This window comes from Rana temporaria, chromosome 8 (genome assembly GCF_905171775.1).
Source record: "Rana temporaria chromosome 8, aRanTem1.1, whole genome shotgun sequence".
Classification (NCBI taxonomy): Eukaryota; Metazoa; Chordata; class Amphibia; order Anura; family Ranidae; genus Rana; species Rana temporaria.
This window is the reverse complement of record NC_053496.1, coordinates 144,426,797-144,443,685: the sequence shown is the minus strand read 5'-3', so window position 1 is coordinate 144,443,685 and position 16,889 is coordinate 144,426,797. Positions and strand designations below refer to the sequence as shown.

Here is a 16,889-nt window from a genome sequence, read left to right as displayed (position 1 = left end):
ATTTAGCAAAGGGACAGGCCCAATTTAGCAAAGAGACAGGCCCAATTTAGCAAAGAGACAGGCCCCCTCCTGCAAAGAGACAGGCGCAGGCCCCCTCCGGCAAAGAGACAGGCCCCCTCCGGCAAAGAGACAGGCCCCCTCCTGCAAAGAGACAGGCCCCCTCCGGCAAAGAGATAGGCCCTCTCCTGCAAAGAGACAGGCCCCCTCCGGCAAAGAGACAGGCCCCCTCCTGCAAGAGACAGGCCCCCTCCTGCAAGAGACAGGCCCCCTCCTGCAAAGAGACAGGCCCCCTCCTGCAAAGAGACAGGCCCCCTCCTGCAAAGAGACAGGCCCCCTCCTGCAAAGAGACAGGCCCCCTCCTGCAAGAGACAGGCCCCCTCCTGCAAAGAGACAGGCCCCCTCCTGCAAAGTATACAAGGAGAAAAATGCGCAATTCTGAGTACAACAATTCCTTAAAGGGTCACTAAAGGAATTTTTTTTTTAGCTGAAATGATTGTTTACAGGGCATAGAGACATAATAGTTAACTGATTCCTTTTAAAAATGATTAAAAAATAGATAAAAAACAATCATATAATGTGCCTGCAGTGTAGTTTCGTTTTTGTTGTTGTTTCCTGGTTCTCTGATGTACAGAGAGCCACTAGAGGGCAGTCAGCCAATAGAGAGCAGTGATACTTTGTCTAAAACTCCTCAGCACCAATCCAGTTTCGTTTTACACACAATAATCACATTAGTGACCACCGTGAGAAATCTCCCAGCACTGTGGTTATCAGGAAACAGGCAACCAGGAAGTGTCCAGAACAGAGAGGATTTACAGCAACATTAAAAGCAAAAACGAACAATGAGGACATGAAACCAGGACTGCAGTAAGGTAAAGGAAGCTATTTAGCTAAAAAAAAAAATTCCTTTAGTGACCCTTTAATATTATGCAACCATGGAAATAAATAAATATATATGAAAAATATATATAAATAAGTAAAATAAAAGTGTGCATGAGATTTGCACAGTAAAAAAGAGTCTATTGCTCCAGGTGGAGGGGGAGGGGGGGGGGGTGGTAATGGGGATGAAGTCCAGGGACGGACGGATGAGAGTTTTTGTAGGGGTCACAACTATAACCTCAGGGCTGCCATCATTGTAGAACAGAAACCGTGTTCCGAGACTGTAACAAAAAAGCAAAGGAAGAGGCGCCTCTGAGTGTAGATGTTTTAGCGTAATTTAATGTATAAAAGAGTACATATAACTCACATTTTAGAGGTTAAAATAGGCATTGTACAGGTTTCTTTGCCGGTGATCATCAGTTCCGTCACTTGTAGTTCTCCTACTGCTGGGCACTTGTGCTGAGCAAAGCTGTCTCTCACTGCCGTACGGTGTTGAGGCCGGCTGCGATGGGGAGGAAAACTTGTGAGCTGGATTGTTTGCGACGCGTTTCCTAAGCGTTCGAACTGCGATGGTGCGGCAGTTGCGCTCCTTTATCAAGCTGTTTGTATGGGAGAAAAGAGCTAAATTTATAGGGGAAGGGGGCGGTGGCAGGGGCGTGTGGGGACGCTGAAGGGGGCGGGGCTGGGCGGTGAAGGTCTAGACATTAAACGAGATGCTGGTAAGAGGCAATGGTATGAAACTGTGAGGGGCGGGGGAGTGCGGCGGGGTGCGTCCTATTAGGGACAGGGACACAGCGAGAGAAACGAGGGGCGTATAAACGTTAGGCCTGTAAGAAAGAGGGACACGCGGGACGTGCAGGGGGCGTGTACCGGGGCCGAATGTTGTCGCCATGTAAGCCTATCGGGGAAAGCGCCAGTATAGGACGTGCATCCTATCAGGGACAGCGAGACAGACGAGGGGCGTGTAGATCGCGAGGCCTATTAGAAAGAAGGACACGCGAGACGAGCAGGGGGCGTGAACCATGGCCGAACTGACGGCAGTGTCAGCCTATAGGGGAGAGCACCATCGCAGTTCGAACGCTTAGGAAACGCGTCGCAAACAATCCAGTGACGTCACCAGTACCATCATACTGCAATAACACCTCCACTTTGTTTGACTGGCTCACAAGTTTTCCTCCCCACCGCCGCCGGCCTCAACACCGTACGGCAGTAAGAGACAGCTTTGCTCAGCACAAGTGCCCAGCAGTAGGAGAACTACAAGTGACGGAACTGATGATCACCCGCAAAGAAACTTGTACAATGCCTATTTTAAACCTCTAAAATGTGAGTTATATGTACTCTTTTATACATTAAATTACGCTAAAACATCTACACTCAGAGGCGCCTCTTCCTTCCCCTCCTGCAAAGTAACATGCCCAAAAAAATCAGCTCAGCTGACAGGTATATGAATTGTGCAGCACCACAAAAGCTCCCTCCTTCCTCTTCACCGCCATCGACCAACTACGCTCCGATCCTGGCGACAGCAGCACTGCAGTTACGGGAGGTGCTTCTGCTATTGTAGCCTGTGGTGTTCGGGGACCGGGAGACCTGCTCTACCCCCAGCCCCGCTCTGCTCCCATCCTCAGCAGTACAACTTGGGGAGCAGGGCTTAGGGTAACCACATTTCCAAACTGCCATTCAGGGACACACTCCCTCTCTCTCACCCTCCCCAAAAGAAGATGGGGGGGCGGGGGGGGGAATTTAGTCTCGGGGTTGATGGGGAATTTGGCGGCAGGTTATTTGTCAGGTGAATGTGCCACTTGCCACCAGATGCAGTGCCACTTGCCAGCCATAGCCTGCCACCAGATGCAGCGCTGCTGTCATTCCCTCTGCATGAGCCACGTGCGTAGAAGGAAAGGAGTGGCGTCACTATCTGGAAAGTGAAGATCACACCAGTCCCTGCTGCTTGTCGCTGGGTGCCAGAGAAGGAGGAGGTGCCGAGGTGGGTGGAGACAGCAGTGCTGCACTAGGTGCAGGCCTCGCTCCCGGTCTCTCTGTCCGAGAGTAAATTGTCACTGGTTGCAAGATGCCAGGCAGCGCTGGCCCTAGCAACCAGTTTTGGAAATGTAGTTATTAGTTAGTAGGGGGTGGCTGTGTCCTCTATTTCATTCCGGGACATTATATTTCATCCCAGGACAGACATGTCAATTGCGGGACAGTCCCAGGCAATCCGGGACACGTGGGAACCCTAGCGGGACTGGGCAGCGGAGCAGAGCATGATGCAAGGATGACACTGCACACTAGAGGGAGGGAGCCTCGGGTCCTCGGTCAGTGTGCTCCTGTTTTCTCTCCCTCTTAAAGTTTCGCCTGGGTCCCATGAATCCATGGTAGGGCGACCCTGCTTGCAGCATTCAGGACGTTGTGGTTTGCATGTTCTCCCTATGCTTGTATGGTTTTCTCCTATGCCATAAAGATGTGCTAATTGATTACTCACTAAATTGCCCTGGTGTGTGTGAGATGGGGCCCGTGGACTACACTTCTGGAGGGCAGGGACTGATGTGAATGTAAAGCATTGCGTATATTGACAGTGCTATATAAATGCCTGTAGTACTATATTGATGCACAGAAAATATTGCTTAAACCCACAAATGTTCTGACCCCCCACTTTTTTCAACAGATGCAATAACCGTGGAACAAAAGAGTGGCCAGAAACACTATTTTACATTATTTTATCATTTTTTTTAATAAGAAGACAAACCTATAAAATCTAATACATCTCTATCCAATCACACAGGCCTGGAACACAGTGAAGACACTCATCATCAAGTGATGAAAATATGGCACAAACGTGACATTACCAAGAACTGGATGTCCCACCAAAATTGATGAAAAGACGAGAAGAAAACTGGTCAGGGAGGCTGCAAGGAGGCCTACAGCAACATTAAATGAGCTGCAGGAATATCTGGCAAGTACTGGCTGTGTGGTACATGTGACAACAATCTCCCGTATTCTTCATATGTCTGGGCTATGGGGTAGAGTAGCAAGATGGAAGCCTTTTCTTACAAAAAAAAACATCCAAGCCCGGCTAAATTTAGCAAAAACACATATGAAGTCTCCCAAAAGCATGTGGGAAAATGTGTTGAAACCAAGATTGAACTTTTTGGCCATACTTCCAAAAGATATGTTTGGCGCAAAAACAACACTGCACGTCACCAAAAGAACACCATACCCACCATGAAGCATGGTGGTGGCAGCATCATGCTTTGGGGCTGTTTTTTCCAGCTGGAATAGGGGCCTTAGTCAAGATAGAGGAAATTATGAACAGTTTCAAATACCAATCAATATTGGCACAAAACCTTCCGGCTTCTGCTAGAAAGCTGAAAATGAAGAGGAACTTCATCTTTCAGCATGACAACGACCCAAAGCATACATCCACATCAACAAAGGAATGGCTCCACCAGAAGAAGATTCGAGTTTTGGAATGGCCCAGCTAGAGCCCAGACCTGAATCCAATTGAAAATCTGTTGGGTGATCTTAAGAGGGCTGTGCACAGGAGATGCCCTCGCAATCTGACAGATTTGGAGTGTTTTTGCAAAGAAGAGTGAGAAAATATTGCCAAGTCAAGATGTGCCATGCTGATAGACTCATACCCAAAAAGACTGAGTGCTGTAAAAAAATTTAAAGGTGCTTCAACAAAGTATTACTATAAGGGTGTGCACACTTATACAACCATATTATTTTATTTTTTATTTTTATTTCCCTCCACCTAAAATATTTCAGTTTGTTGTTCAACTGAGTTGTACAATTTATAGGTCACATTAAAGGTGGAAAAAGTTCTGAAATTATTTATCTTTCCCTCGTGTTTTTACATCACAGAAACCTAAAATTTTAACGGGGGTGTATAGATTTTTACCACTGTATATATATTACATTTTTTTTTATTTTTATTTTTTACTAGTAATGGCGGCAATCAGCGACTTATATCAGGTCTGCAATATTGCGGCGGACAAATCAGACACCTAACTGACACTTTTGACACTTTTTGGCGACCAGTGACACTAATGCACACGGTCGTTTTTTGTCTTGTAAAAAAAACGTTTTTTCTCATGAAAAAAAAACGCAGTTTTTCAAACTTCATTTTTAAAAACGACGTTGCCTACACACCATCGTTTTTTCAAAATGCTCTAGCAAAGCGCGGTTACAGTCAGCACGTACGGCGGCACTCTGTTCCATTCAAGCTCGCGTCATAACTTGCTTCTGAGCATGCGCGGGTTTAAAAACGTTGTTTTAAACGTCGTTTTAGCCCACACACGATCATTTTTTATGACACAAAAAAATAACGTTTTGAAAATGCGACATAAAAAATTGAAGCATGTTCGAATTTTTGTTTTGTCGTTTTTCAGAAGACATAAAACAATTTTTTCCCCACACACGGTCATTTTAAATGACGTTTTTAAAAATGTCGTTTTTTTTTCATCACAAAAAACGACCGTGTGTACGCGGCATAATACAGTGATCAGTGCTAAAAAAATATGCACTGCTACTGAACTAATGACACTGACAGGGAAGGGGTTAACATCAGGGGTGATCAAAGGGTTAAATGTGTTCCCTAGGAGTGATTGCTAACTCTGGGGGGGTGCTTTGACTGGGGGAATGTAAATATCCGTGTCGCTGCTTAGCAGGAACACAGGATCAGCACATTCCCCTCTCACAGAACAGTGATCTGCTTTGTTTACATAGGCAAAACGGCGGTCTGCCTTTCTCCTGAACAACTGGCGGGTCCCGGCGGACATTGCATCAGCCGGTCCCGCTGATTGGCTCCTGCTGAGTCCAATCACAATGGGAGTGGGTCACCGGCAGCACACGTGCGCCCCAGACCCAGAACTGTCAGATCGCGTACTGGTGCAGAGTGGCCACCCTGCCACAGTAAATCTATGGTGGGAGGTCGCTAAGCAGTTAAATAATACATTTGGATTGAGGGCTACATATTGGACTTAAAAGAGCTTTTTGCAGTATGGGTGTCTATGCCCTATGCATTCAATCCCAGCATTTTAGTGCACCCAGGGGGCACAGCATCTAGCCCCACTACCTGCCACCCGGCAAAGTCTATGGCAGGCTGAAATACACTGTGGCTGGACAGGGCTGAACACTTTGCGTGATTCTCACATTCAGGGCCCTACGTGTTCAGGAACGGCCCTACGTGTTCAGGAACGAATGTCTGGAATGCAGAATACCCACTAAAATATGTTGCGGCTGGATGGGCCTGAAAACTGTACCAGGTGGTAGTGCCAACTTTTCAGTAATTTCTTCTTACACAGATAGAATGGGAATTGAGCAGGGGTGAAGTTCCTTTTTAACAGAAGCCACCTGATCTGACTACAGTGAACTGAAGTCCTTAGCTGATTTCCAGGAATAGTCTTAAAGCAGTATTAAACCCAAAACCAAACATTTACCATTTACCACTGGCAGGGGTGCTTAACCGCCTGCCGCCCACACACCGTCAAATGACGGAGGGACGGTGTGGCTCTCGTTCTTGGTGGACATCATATGACAGCGCTCTCATCTACTCACACTAACAGAGTGTGTGGCAAGGAAAGCCGATCAGCGGCATCTCCTCGCAGGGAACACACCAACATGTAATCAGGGCACTGATCACCAGTCCACTGATTGCAGTAAAGCCCCATCAGTGATGCCAGTAACTGCCTATCAGTGCCTGCCCATCAGTGCCACCTATGCGTGCCCATCAGTGTGCCTATTTGTGCCCACCAGTGCGGCATATTGGTGCCTCCTTATCAGTGCCCCCTAAACAGGTGCCCATAAGTGCTGCCTCATAAGTGTCCATCAGTGCAGCCTCTCAGTACCACCTATAAGCGCCCATCCGTGAAGGAGAAAAATTACTTATTTGCTGACAGAATATTTTTTTTTTTTTGCGTTTTTTTTTTTGTAAAAAAAAAAAAAACACATCAGTGATTAAATACCACCAAACCACTCTAAAATCATCAATATATACCCGTTCCCAAGAAACTAACTTTAAACTCTTGACGAGATGTTAAGAATCAATTCGACGCATGCGCGGGATTTCGGGACGCTGGTTACACGTCATAACCAGCGGACATGTCCGATTAGGTGTACTAACCAGCGGACATGTACGACGGACATGTTTCCAGCGGACACGTTTCTTAGCTTGCTAAGAAACTTTTGTCCACTGGAAACCTGTCCGCTAGGCCGTACACACGGTCGGACATGTCCGCGAAAACTGGTCCGCGGACCAGTTACAGCGGACATGTTCGACCGTGTGTACGCGGCCTCAGTGTATTTAAATCTGCTAGTACATCTAACACTCCCCTCCCCCTAGGCTGACAATGCTGCTGTTCAAAGGTGCCCACTGTGCTCCTTCATCCAGAGTGAAGGCGCCCTAATACAGGAGATGTGTTACTGGGCAGATCATCAGGTGAAAACAGTCAAGGAAAAGAAAACTGATGCAGCCACCACATCCCTAAAGTGGAATTTCCGCTCATTGGATTCCTCCCCCCTCCAGTGCCACAATTGGCACCTTTCGGGGGGAGGGGGGACAGGATACCCATCTTTGACAGGTATCCTTTTCCACTTCCGGGAGTCCGGCCGCGACGCGGCAGTGACGTCACCGCGGGGCTCTCTCCTCCCCCTCCCCTGGCTGCCGGGCTAATAGGAGAGAGGAGCGGGGCCTTACGCATGCGCAGTAGGGTTCCCGGCATGAAGCCGAAAGGCTTGGAGGTGTATGGCATTTCTCAGAGTGGGTTTTCCTGATGGTGAAAATAGTGGACAATGTCTGTGCAAAGTGCATTAACACAGCCAATTGTCTCCATTGAGTGAGTGTGGGTGACAGTGTGACAACCGGTGGCAGCTGGTGGGTTCTTCTTTTGAGGGGAGGGCAGCAAACAAAACGCACACCCTCCCCCTGGCAGCGTGGCATGGCACTGAATCAGCACCGTGTGGTGGGGCTGTGATGCCCTCTCCTCCTTTCCTGGAGTGCAGGCAGCAGAGGCGGTGGCTCCGGTGTCCGCTATATCAGCTTCCAGCTTCCTCCGCAGTATCTCCTTTTCCACCAAAGCGCTAGGCATTCAAAAGAATCGCCTGATGCTTTGGCCAATCAGTAAACAGGTCTCACAGACCTGCCTCCTGATTGGCAGGGAGGAACTTTAGTGTCATAATAACGGAAATTAATTCGCTATGGTCACACAACTGGGTGGCCTTGGAGTGCAATGCTCTGCACTCCGATGCCACCCTAGGCATGGAGGAATAATACTTGCCCTATTCCTCCTCCAACAAGGTCCCCCGAAGCCGCTTCTCTTTGTTGTTCCAGTCACACTCTGATGTCATCACATACAACTCAGAGCCAATAGTCAGGGATGTATCTTGGCCTAGGCCTAAGCCGCCCCCCCGCATGAAAAAAAAAAGACCCTCGATCCGTCCTTTTATTTAATCGGCTCCCGCGGCCGCCGGGGAGGGTACAGAGGTACGGGGAGGGTACAGAGGTGTGGGGAGGGTACAGAGGTGCGGGGAGGGGACAGAGGTGCGGGGAGGGGACAGAGGTATGGGGAGGAGGTACAGAGGTATGGGGAGGGGGTACAGAGGTGCGGGGAGGGGACAGAGGTGCGGGGAGGGGACAGAGGTGCGGGGAGGGGACAGAGGTATGGGGAGGGGGTACAGAGGTATGGGGAGGGGGTACAGAGGTGCGGGGAGGGGACAGAGGTGCGGGGAGGGGACAGAGGTGCGGGGAGGGGACAGAGGTATGGGGAGGGGGTACAGAGGTATGGGGAGGGGGTACAGAGGTGCGGGGAGGGGACAGAGGTGCGGGGAGGGGACAGAGGTATGGGGAGGGGGTACAGAGGTATGGGGAGGGGGTACAGAGGTGCGGGGAGGGTAGATAGGTGCGGGGAGGGGACAGAGTCAGGCCTAGGGCAGCACAAAACCCAAATACACCTCTGCCAATAGTCATGCATTATATGTGGAGATAGCAAGACCTGCCTACAACCCAGAGCACACAAGGAAGAGGGGAATGTAGGAAGCCTGCCAGACCTATCCCCAGATGTAATGAGTGGGTAACCCTTGAGAGCCTCACTGCAACAAGTTTCTAGAATCGAGGAGTTCAACAATGAAATCCAAGAAGCATGGCACCCCCATTGTAATGGTCATAGAAGATGTGCCGAGAGCTCACCAGATGTCGCCTCCAAAATATCTCTAAAATACGCCTATTTCTAACCATTGACGCCACTAAGCAACTTATTCACTCCCTCGTTATCTCTCGCCTTGACTATTGTAATTCCCTTTTCATTGGCCTACCTCTCCGCAGGCTATCCCCTCTTCAGTCTATCATAATTGTCGAAGAGCACCTTCAGATTCAAAACAATAACATATAAAGCTATTCACAATTCTGCCCCGAGCTACATCACCAATCTTATCTCTAAATATCGCCCAAACCGTCCTCCCAAGACCTTCTGCTCCCATGCTCATCTCCACGACGTCTCTAGAGCATCTCCCATCCTCTGGAACTCACTACCCCAATGTGTCCGGCTATCTTCTAATCTGTCCACTTTTAGGCGAACCCTGAAAACTGATCTATTCAGGGTGGCCTATACTGCCTCCAGCTTACAACAAAATCTTCTACTCCCCTCATCAGTTCATCCCTCACAGTTCCTACCTTTTTGTCTCACCAGCCCCTCCCTCTTAGATTGTAAGCTTGCAGGAACAGGGCTCCTCTAAACCTCTTGTTTTGAAATTTACTGTAGCGCTGAGCAAACTGTTGACGCTCTATAAATTCTGTATAATAATAATAATTGGGAACCCTGGGAGATATGAGAAACCACATAGGGTCACCATACACAATATAATCTGACCATACAATCTTTGTAGGATCTTTTAAATATTACCAAAACAATGTACTTTAAAATGAGTACCTTTCTAACCTAACCAATCAATCTATAGCCAATCAAGAAAGCCCTTGCTCTACATAGCTGATGGTAAGCCTAAGGTCCCATACACACGGTCGGACCGAACCGATGAGAATGAACCGAAGTTCAGTTTCATCGGTCCAAACCGACCGTGTGTATAGGCCATCGGTCTGGTTTACTTCGGTCCAAAATTTTAAAACATGCTTCAAAACCGAACCGATGGACCACTGCCCGATCGGACCAAACCGATGGTTAGTACAGAAAAGCATCGGTTCAAAACCCGCGCATGCTCAGAATCAAGTTGACGCATGCTTGGAAGCATTGAACTTCGTTTTATTCAGCACGTCGTGTGTTTGACGTCACCGAGTTCTGACCCGTTCGGATTTTGAACTGATGGTGTGTACACACATCAGACCATCAGGCCACTTCAGCGGTGAACCGTTAAAAACGGTCCGTCGGACCATTCTCATCGGTTTTGTCCGACCGTGTGTACGGGGCCTTAAGGTTACCACACACATTACAATCTGATTGTGCAATCTCCTTTAGATCCACCAAGTATGTAGTGAAGGGTCCTGCCTGATTGAAAACGAATTGATTGGTTAGTTCAGGTAGGTCCTCATTTTACAAAGTTTTGGTAAATCTAACAGTTAATCAGGTTGAGAAAAGACCTCTCAACAGTAGAAAGTCGATTGTACTCTACAGTCAGGTTGTAACATATATGGTGAACCTAAGGCTAAACTCACATCTGGGCGTTTTGAATCGTAGGTAGAATCTCTGCGATTCTGCACACCAAAAAAAGAGATACGCTACGCCGCTGTATCTTACCTGGCGTATATTCAAATCCACAAAGATTTTGCGCCGTAAGTTACGGCGGCGTAGTGTATTTCTGGCGGCGGAATTCAAATCGGCGGGTAGGGGCGGGTTCATTTAAATGAAGCGCATCCCCGCGCCGAATGAACTGCGCATGCGTCGTCCAGAAATTTCCCGCCGTGCTTTGCTCGAAATGACATCGCAACAACGTCATTTTTTGAACTTCGACGCAAAAAAATAAAAATTCAAATTTTGACGCGGGAACGACGGCCATACTTTAACATGGCAAGTCTATCTATACGCCGCAAAATACCAGCTTTAACTATACGCCGGGAAAAGCCGACTACAGACGACGTTAGAAAATGCGACGGCCGCGCGTACGCTCGTGGATCGTCGTAAATCCCTAATTTGCATACCCGACTACTTTCGGGCAACAAGCTTCACGCAATGCCGTTTAGCGCTATTGCAGCGTGATTTATCGTCAATCTCGGCAGAACCGCACCACGTTTTTAGGTGCCATTAAGATGAATGGCATCTGAAATTTGCGTTGTGTGATTCATTTTATCATAGCGCTTTTTTTCAATTGTGGGCAGAATCGCGGCGATGCTGCACACAATTCAAAAGGCCCAATTGTGAATGCAGGCTAAGGGAGATTGTACAATCCAAATAATATTGTGTGTGGTGAGCTTAATAAGTCTCAGGATCTCCTAGAAACTGAAATATTAGGTTTGGGTGGACTAACTCTACCTCTGTTGCTCCTCCATGCAATAGGACCAGCTACAGCTTAAAGTATTTGTAAAGCCAGATTTTTGGTGGAGAAGGGTTAGTACCCGTTACGTGTCCCATCGGGGAGATTTCCTTTAACATCCTACCCCAAGAGATCTCTTCAAAGGGCCAGATTCACAGAAGAGATACGATGGAGTATCTCAGATACACCATCGTATCTCGGATTTTTTCTGGTCCTATCTATGCGCCTGATTCATAGAATCAGATACGCATAGATAGGGCTGAGATCCGACAGTGTCACACTGTGTTACACTGTCGGATCTGTTTTTTGATTTAAAAATGGCGCCGGGGGCGTTCCCGCTGATTTACACTGAATAATATGTAAATCAGCGAGATATGCAAAATTCACGAACGTACGCGGACCCGACGCTGTGTTCTTACGTCGTTTCCGTAGCGCGGTACCCGTCGTATACTTACCCCTGCTAAAAGCAGGGGTAAGTATTGTTAAGTATGGCCGTCGTTCCCGCGTCGATTTTGAAATTTCCTACGTCGTTTGCGTACGCCGATTCACGAACACGCGCGTCGCAAGTCCCGCTCACGTCGCAACCACTGACGTCCTATTGACGTCAGTGGGAGCAATGCATGCCGGGAAATTCCCCGGACGACGCATGCGTATTTAAATCGGCGCGGGAGCGCGCCTGATTTAAATATGACACTCCCCTAGCCGCGGAATTTGAATTCCGCTGGGGGAGTTAGGATCCGCCGTCGCAAGTTTGGAGGTAAGTGTGTTGTGAATTTGACACTTTCCTCACAAACTTGCGAGGGCGGATCTTAAAACACATAGGTTACACGGATCTAAAGATCCGCTAACCTTTGTGAATCTGGCCCAAAGTGTCTACATTTTGGCTATCCCATCACTTTCAGGACCGAGAAACAATGGTCACCAGGAGAATATCCCCAGCTGGGACACGGGCAGCAATAAAAACCTGACAAAGGTTCTAACCCTACAAAAGTCTATCCAGAACTCAAATAAGATGTTTTGGATTTCCATATTCTTTCACTTTTCCTGTAAAGAATCCTTTCCCGTACTGATGGATTCCAAATGATAACTTTGTAGGATTTTTAATATTTTTTTATTGCATGTATCCCATTGGGAGATTTCCCCTAACTTCATATTCCAAGTAAGATGAGATCTCTGCAAAGTGTCCCCATTTGGAAAAAAAAAATTCACCTCCAGCTCTGGTGACAAATCATACATTTTGGCTATCCCATCACTTTCAGGACCGAGAAACAATGGTCAACAGGAGAATATCCCCAGCTGGGACACGGGCAGCAATAAAAACCTGACAAAGGTTCTAACCCTACAACAGTCTATCCAGAGCTAAAATAAGAAGTTTTGGCTTTATTTATTTTTTACTTTTCCTGTAAAGAATCCTTTCCCGTACTGATGGATCCCAAATGAGATTTTCGTGGACTAAAATATATATTTTTTTATTGCATGTATCCCATTGGGAAATGTCCCCTAACTTCCTATTCCAAGTAAGAGGAGATCTCTGCAACGTGTCCCCATTAGGAAGATTTCTTTTCACCTCCAGCTCTGGTGACAAATCATACATTTTGGAAATCCCATCACTTTCAGTATTGGAGACAATGGTCACCAGAAGAATATCCCCAGCTGGGACAAAGACAGCCATAAAAACCTGACAAAGGTTCTAACCCTACAACAGTCTATCCAAAGCTAAAATAAAAAGTTTTGGCTTATTTTTTTTAACTCTTCATGTAAAGAATCCTTCCTGTAATGAAATCTTTTTGGGGATTAAATATTTCAGTTTTTTTTTGTCACCGGTGTAGATTCAGGTAGGGGCGCGCAATGATACGGCGGCGCGGCGTATCGTATTTACGCTACGCCGCGGTAACTTACAGGAGCAAGTGCAGTATTCACAAAGCACTTGCTCCGTAAGTTGCAGCGGCGTAGCGTAAATGGGGCCGGCGTAAGCGCGTGTAATTCAAATGTGGAAGGGGGGGCGCGTGTTTTATGTAAATGTATGATGACCTGACGTGATTGACGTTTTTTACGGACGGCGCATGCGCCATCCGTGTACATATCCCAGTGTGCATTGCTTCCAAGTACGGCGCAACGACGTATTGGTTTCCACGTGAACGTAAATTACGTCCAGCCCTATTCGCGAACGACTTACGCAAACAACGTAAAAAATTCAAATTTCGAAGCGGGAACGACATCCATACTTTACATTGGCTGCGCCTACTAATAGCAGGAACAACCTTACACCGAAAAAGCCTAACGTAAACGACGTAAATACATTGCGACGGGCGTACGTACGTGAATGTGCGTATCTAGGTAATTAGCATATTCTACGCCGACAACAACGGAAGCGCCCCTAGCGGCCAGCGTCAGAATGCACCCTAAGATACGACGGCGTAAGAGACTTATGCCAGTTGTATCTTAGGCTAATGTCGGCGTATCTAGCTTTCAGAATACAGAAAGTAGATACACCGGCGCAGATTTGAATTTACGCCGGCGTAAAATTCTCTCTGAATCTACCCCACTGTCTGTGTCCCATTGGGGAGATTTCCCTTAACTTCCTACCCCAATAAGAGGGAACTTTTTTCTCCTTTTTTAAATCTTTTTGTAAAGAATCCTTTCCCGTACTGACAGATCCCAAATGATATCTTCTTAGGATTAAATATTTCTGTTAGTTTTGATTTATTGTCTTTGTTCCGTTGGGGAGATTTCCCCTAACTTCCTACCCTCAGTAAGGGAGACCTCTGCTCTACTTTTTTTTCTTTTTTTTTTTAACTCTTCCTGTAAAGAATCCTTTCCCGTACTCACAGATCCCAAATGATATGTTTTTAAAATTAAATATTTCTGTTAGTTTTTTTTATTGTCTTTGTCCCATAGGGGAGATTTCCCTTAACTTCTTACGCCAAGTAAGAGGAGATCTCTTCTTTCATTTTTTTTTTAACTCTTCCTGTAAAGAATCCTTTCCTGTACTGACAAATCCCAAATGAAATCTTCTCGTCCTTAGGATTCAAATCTTTTTAACAGATCTCTAGCTATACAAATACAAATGATTGGAAAACCATGAAATCATCTCCTTTCAGGGAAGCAGATCTATTCAGCTTCACTGTAAATGACAGCAATGCCTTTGCACAATATGTGACCGATGAGTCCCATCCCTGTCAATACGCCGGCTCAGCCCCAACGTCTTCCCGATGTCTGGAAGTTATCTGGCAGCCAATTTTTTGGGGTTTTATGGTATTGGAATACCCGGCGGCCGGACGGCAGTTGGTTACTGTACATTGCAGATGATCATCACTAAGCCTGTGGAGTCCTGCAAACTCTCTTTGTTGTTAGTGGCATGCAGCACTCCTTGTAAAATGTGGCACTTACTTGTCCAGGACGAAGTACAGATCGAACGCCCCATCACAAGACCTCTGCTCCTCAGTGTACTGAGCCTGGCACAGGAGGGGTAGCAGGGGCACCACAAGAGCTAGCAGCCAGATGCCTGTCTTCATGGCCCAGAGCTTGTCCGAGTCTTCCAGGACTGATGGAAGGAGGAGGGGAGGACAGGGGGGCAGCTGCAGCCAGGGTGGGATAGAGAGAGGGATGGAGGAGGAAGAGGATATGGGGAGGAGGAGAGGAATGTCTATGTAGCTCAAACCTCAGGGGGAGGAGAGGACGTTAACTCATTCACTGCACACTGCCGGGACTTCAAGAAGTTTGGGGAATTCGGGATTTCTGCTGAACTGGGGAAAAAAAAAAACATTAAAAAAACATAAAGAATAAAAATGGCTTTTATTCCCGAAAAGGGTCAAAAGGCTCACGACACATCTGGTTTATATTTAGAAAAAAAATTAAATACATTTTAAACTTTTTTTTTTCATGTGTTGCATCATAGGGCTCATTCACACTGTGTGCAGTGACCTGCATGCGTTTTATCGCAATCGGAAAAGTGCAAGTCGACACTAAGCTAGGGTGACCAATAGGGGGCAGGGGCAATTTCAAAGACAATTAGCTGGATTCAGGATGGCGGGCGCATAGTTGCGGCGGCGTAGCGTATGGCATTTACACTCCGCCGCCGTAAGTTAGCGAGGCAAGTACATGATTCACAAAGTACTTGCCTGCTAAGTTACGGCGGCGTAGCGTAAACGCGCATAATCGCGCGTAAGCGCGCATAATTCAAATTCGGCTGAGGGGGCGTGTTTTATGCTAATGGAGGGTGACCTGACGTGATTGACGTATTTTACGAACGGCGCATGTGCCGTCCGTGTACATATCCCAGTGTGCATTGCGGCAAAGTACGCCGCACGGTCCTATTGGTTTCAACGTGGACGTAAATTACGTCCAGCCGTATTCACGGACGACTTACGCAAACGACGTAAAATTTTTACATTTTGACGCGGGAACGACGGCCATACTTAACATTACTATTCCAGCTATTTGATGGAATAACTTTAGGCCTGAAAGTGCGTTACGTAAACGGCGTATCTTTACTGCATCGGGCAAGCGTACGTTCGTGAATCGGCGTATCTACTCATTTACATGTTCTAGGCCGACCGCAATGGAAGCGCCACCTAGCGGTCAACCATAAAAAGTACACTTTAGGATACAACGGTGTAAGACACTTACGCCGCTCGTATCTGAGCCTAATTTAAGCGTATCTGGTTACCAGAATACGCTTAAATTAGCGCCGGCGCACATTCAGACTTAGGCTGGCGTATCTACTGATACGCCAGCCTAAGTCTTTCTGAATCCACCTAAATCAGTGGAGAATTAAAATAAAAAAAATTAGAATTACACACCCCCGCTCCGCCGTGCCTACTAGCATAGGGGGGTTGTATTTTCCCCATTATCTGTGCCCCTTTCTGATGATCATGTGCTGGTCGGAGCGGAGGGAATATTTCTTCAGTTTCGGGTGCATGCCCATTCCGCTCGCATGTTCTTCTGCCTTGGCTCAAATCCTGGCCAGCCACCTGCCTATCTCCTTACCTTCTCTAGCGGAGTGATCTTCCTCCGCTCCCCACCCAGTAGTATCCGGGGCCCGAAGAGTAAGACTTGAGAGGCTGTGAGGCTGAGAGGCAGAGAGTCGCTGATTGTCGCCATTACTAGTAAAGAAAAAATATGTCCCCGGATTTCATTTTAAAAATCTGGTCACCTTACACTAAGCACCTAGAAAACAACTATTTTCTATGTCCCCCATTAACTGCATTTTTCTGCAGGTCACTGGATGGCATCGCAGAATATCGCATCTTGGAGCCCGTTCACACCTGTACATTAGGCCCCATTCACATATCGTGTAGCGGTAATGAGCGTTCCCCTTTACGCGTTCCGACTCACTTCAATGTGTGAAGCCGCCCAAATTAAGCTCCTGCTTCTTTTTTGGCGACAAGCTGAGTGAGATTTTTAAACACGCATTTTGCTGTGCGATAATTGCAGCAGAAGCACACCTTGTTTGGGGTGCCATTAAGAATAATGGCACCGGATGCATGTTGCATGTTTTGCCGTAATTTGGAATCTTGAGCAGATTCAAATCTCATAATGTGGAC

The 16,889-nt window shown here is 47.1% G+C and overlaps 1 protein-coding gene across 1 annotated transcript in view; it reads right to left on the bottom strand.

Moving 5' to 3' along the window:
* ANTXRL (ANTXR like) overlaps nucleotides 1–14,968 on the bottom strand; it is a 198,702-nt gene extending 183,734 nt beyond the window's left edge. Inside the window, exon 1 of the mRNA XM_040320826.1 lies at nucleotides 14,734–14,968. Coding sequence (XP_040176760.1) covers nucleotides 14,734–14,858 — 125 coding nt within the window. The 5' untranslated portion in view covers nucleotides 14,859–14,968. The remainder of the gene's footprint in view (nucleotides 1–14,733) is intronic.
* Nucleotides 14,969–16,889: the final 1,921 nt, after the last annotated feature.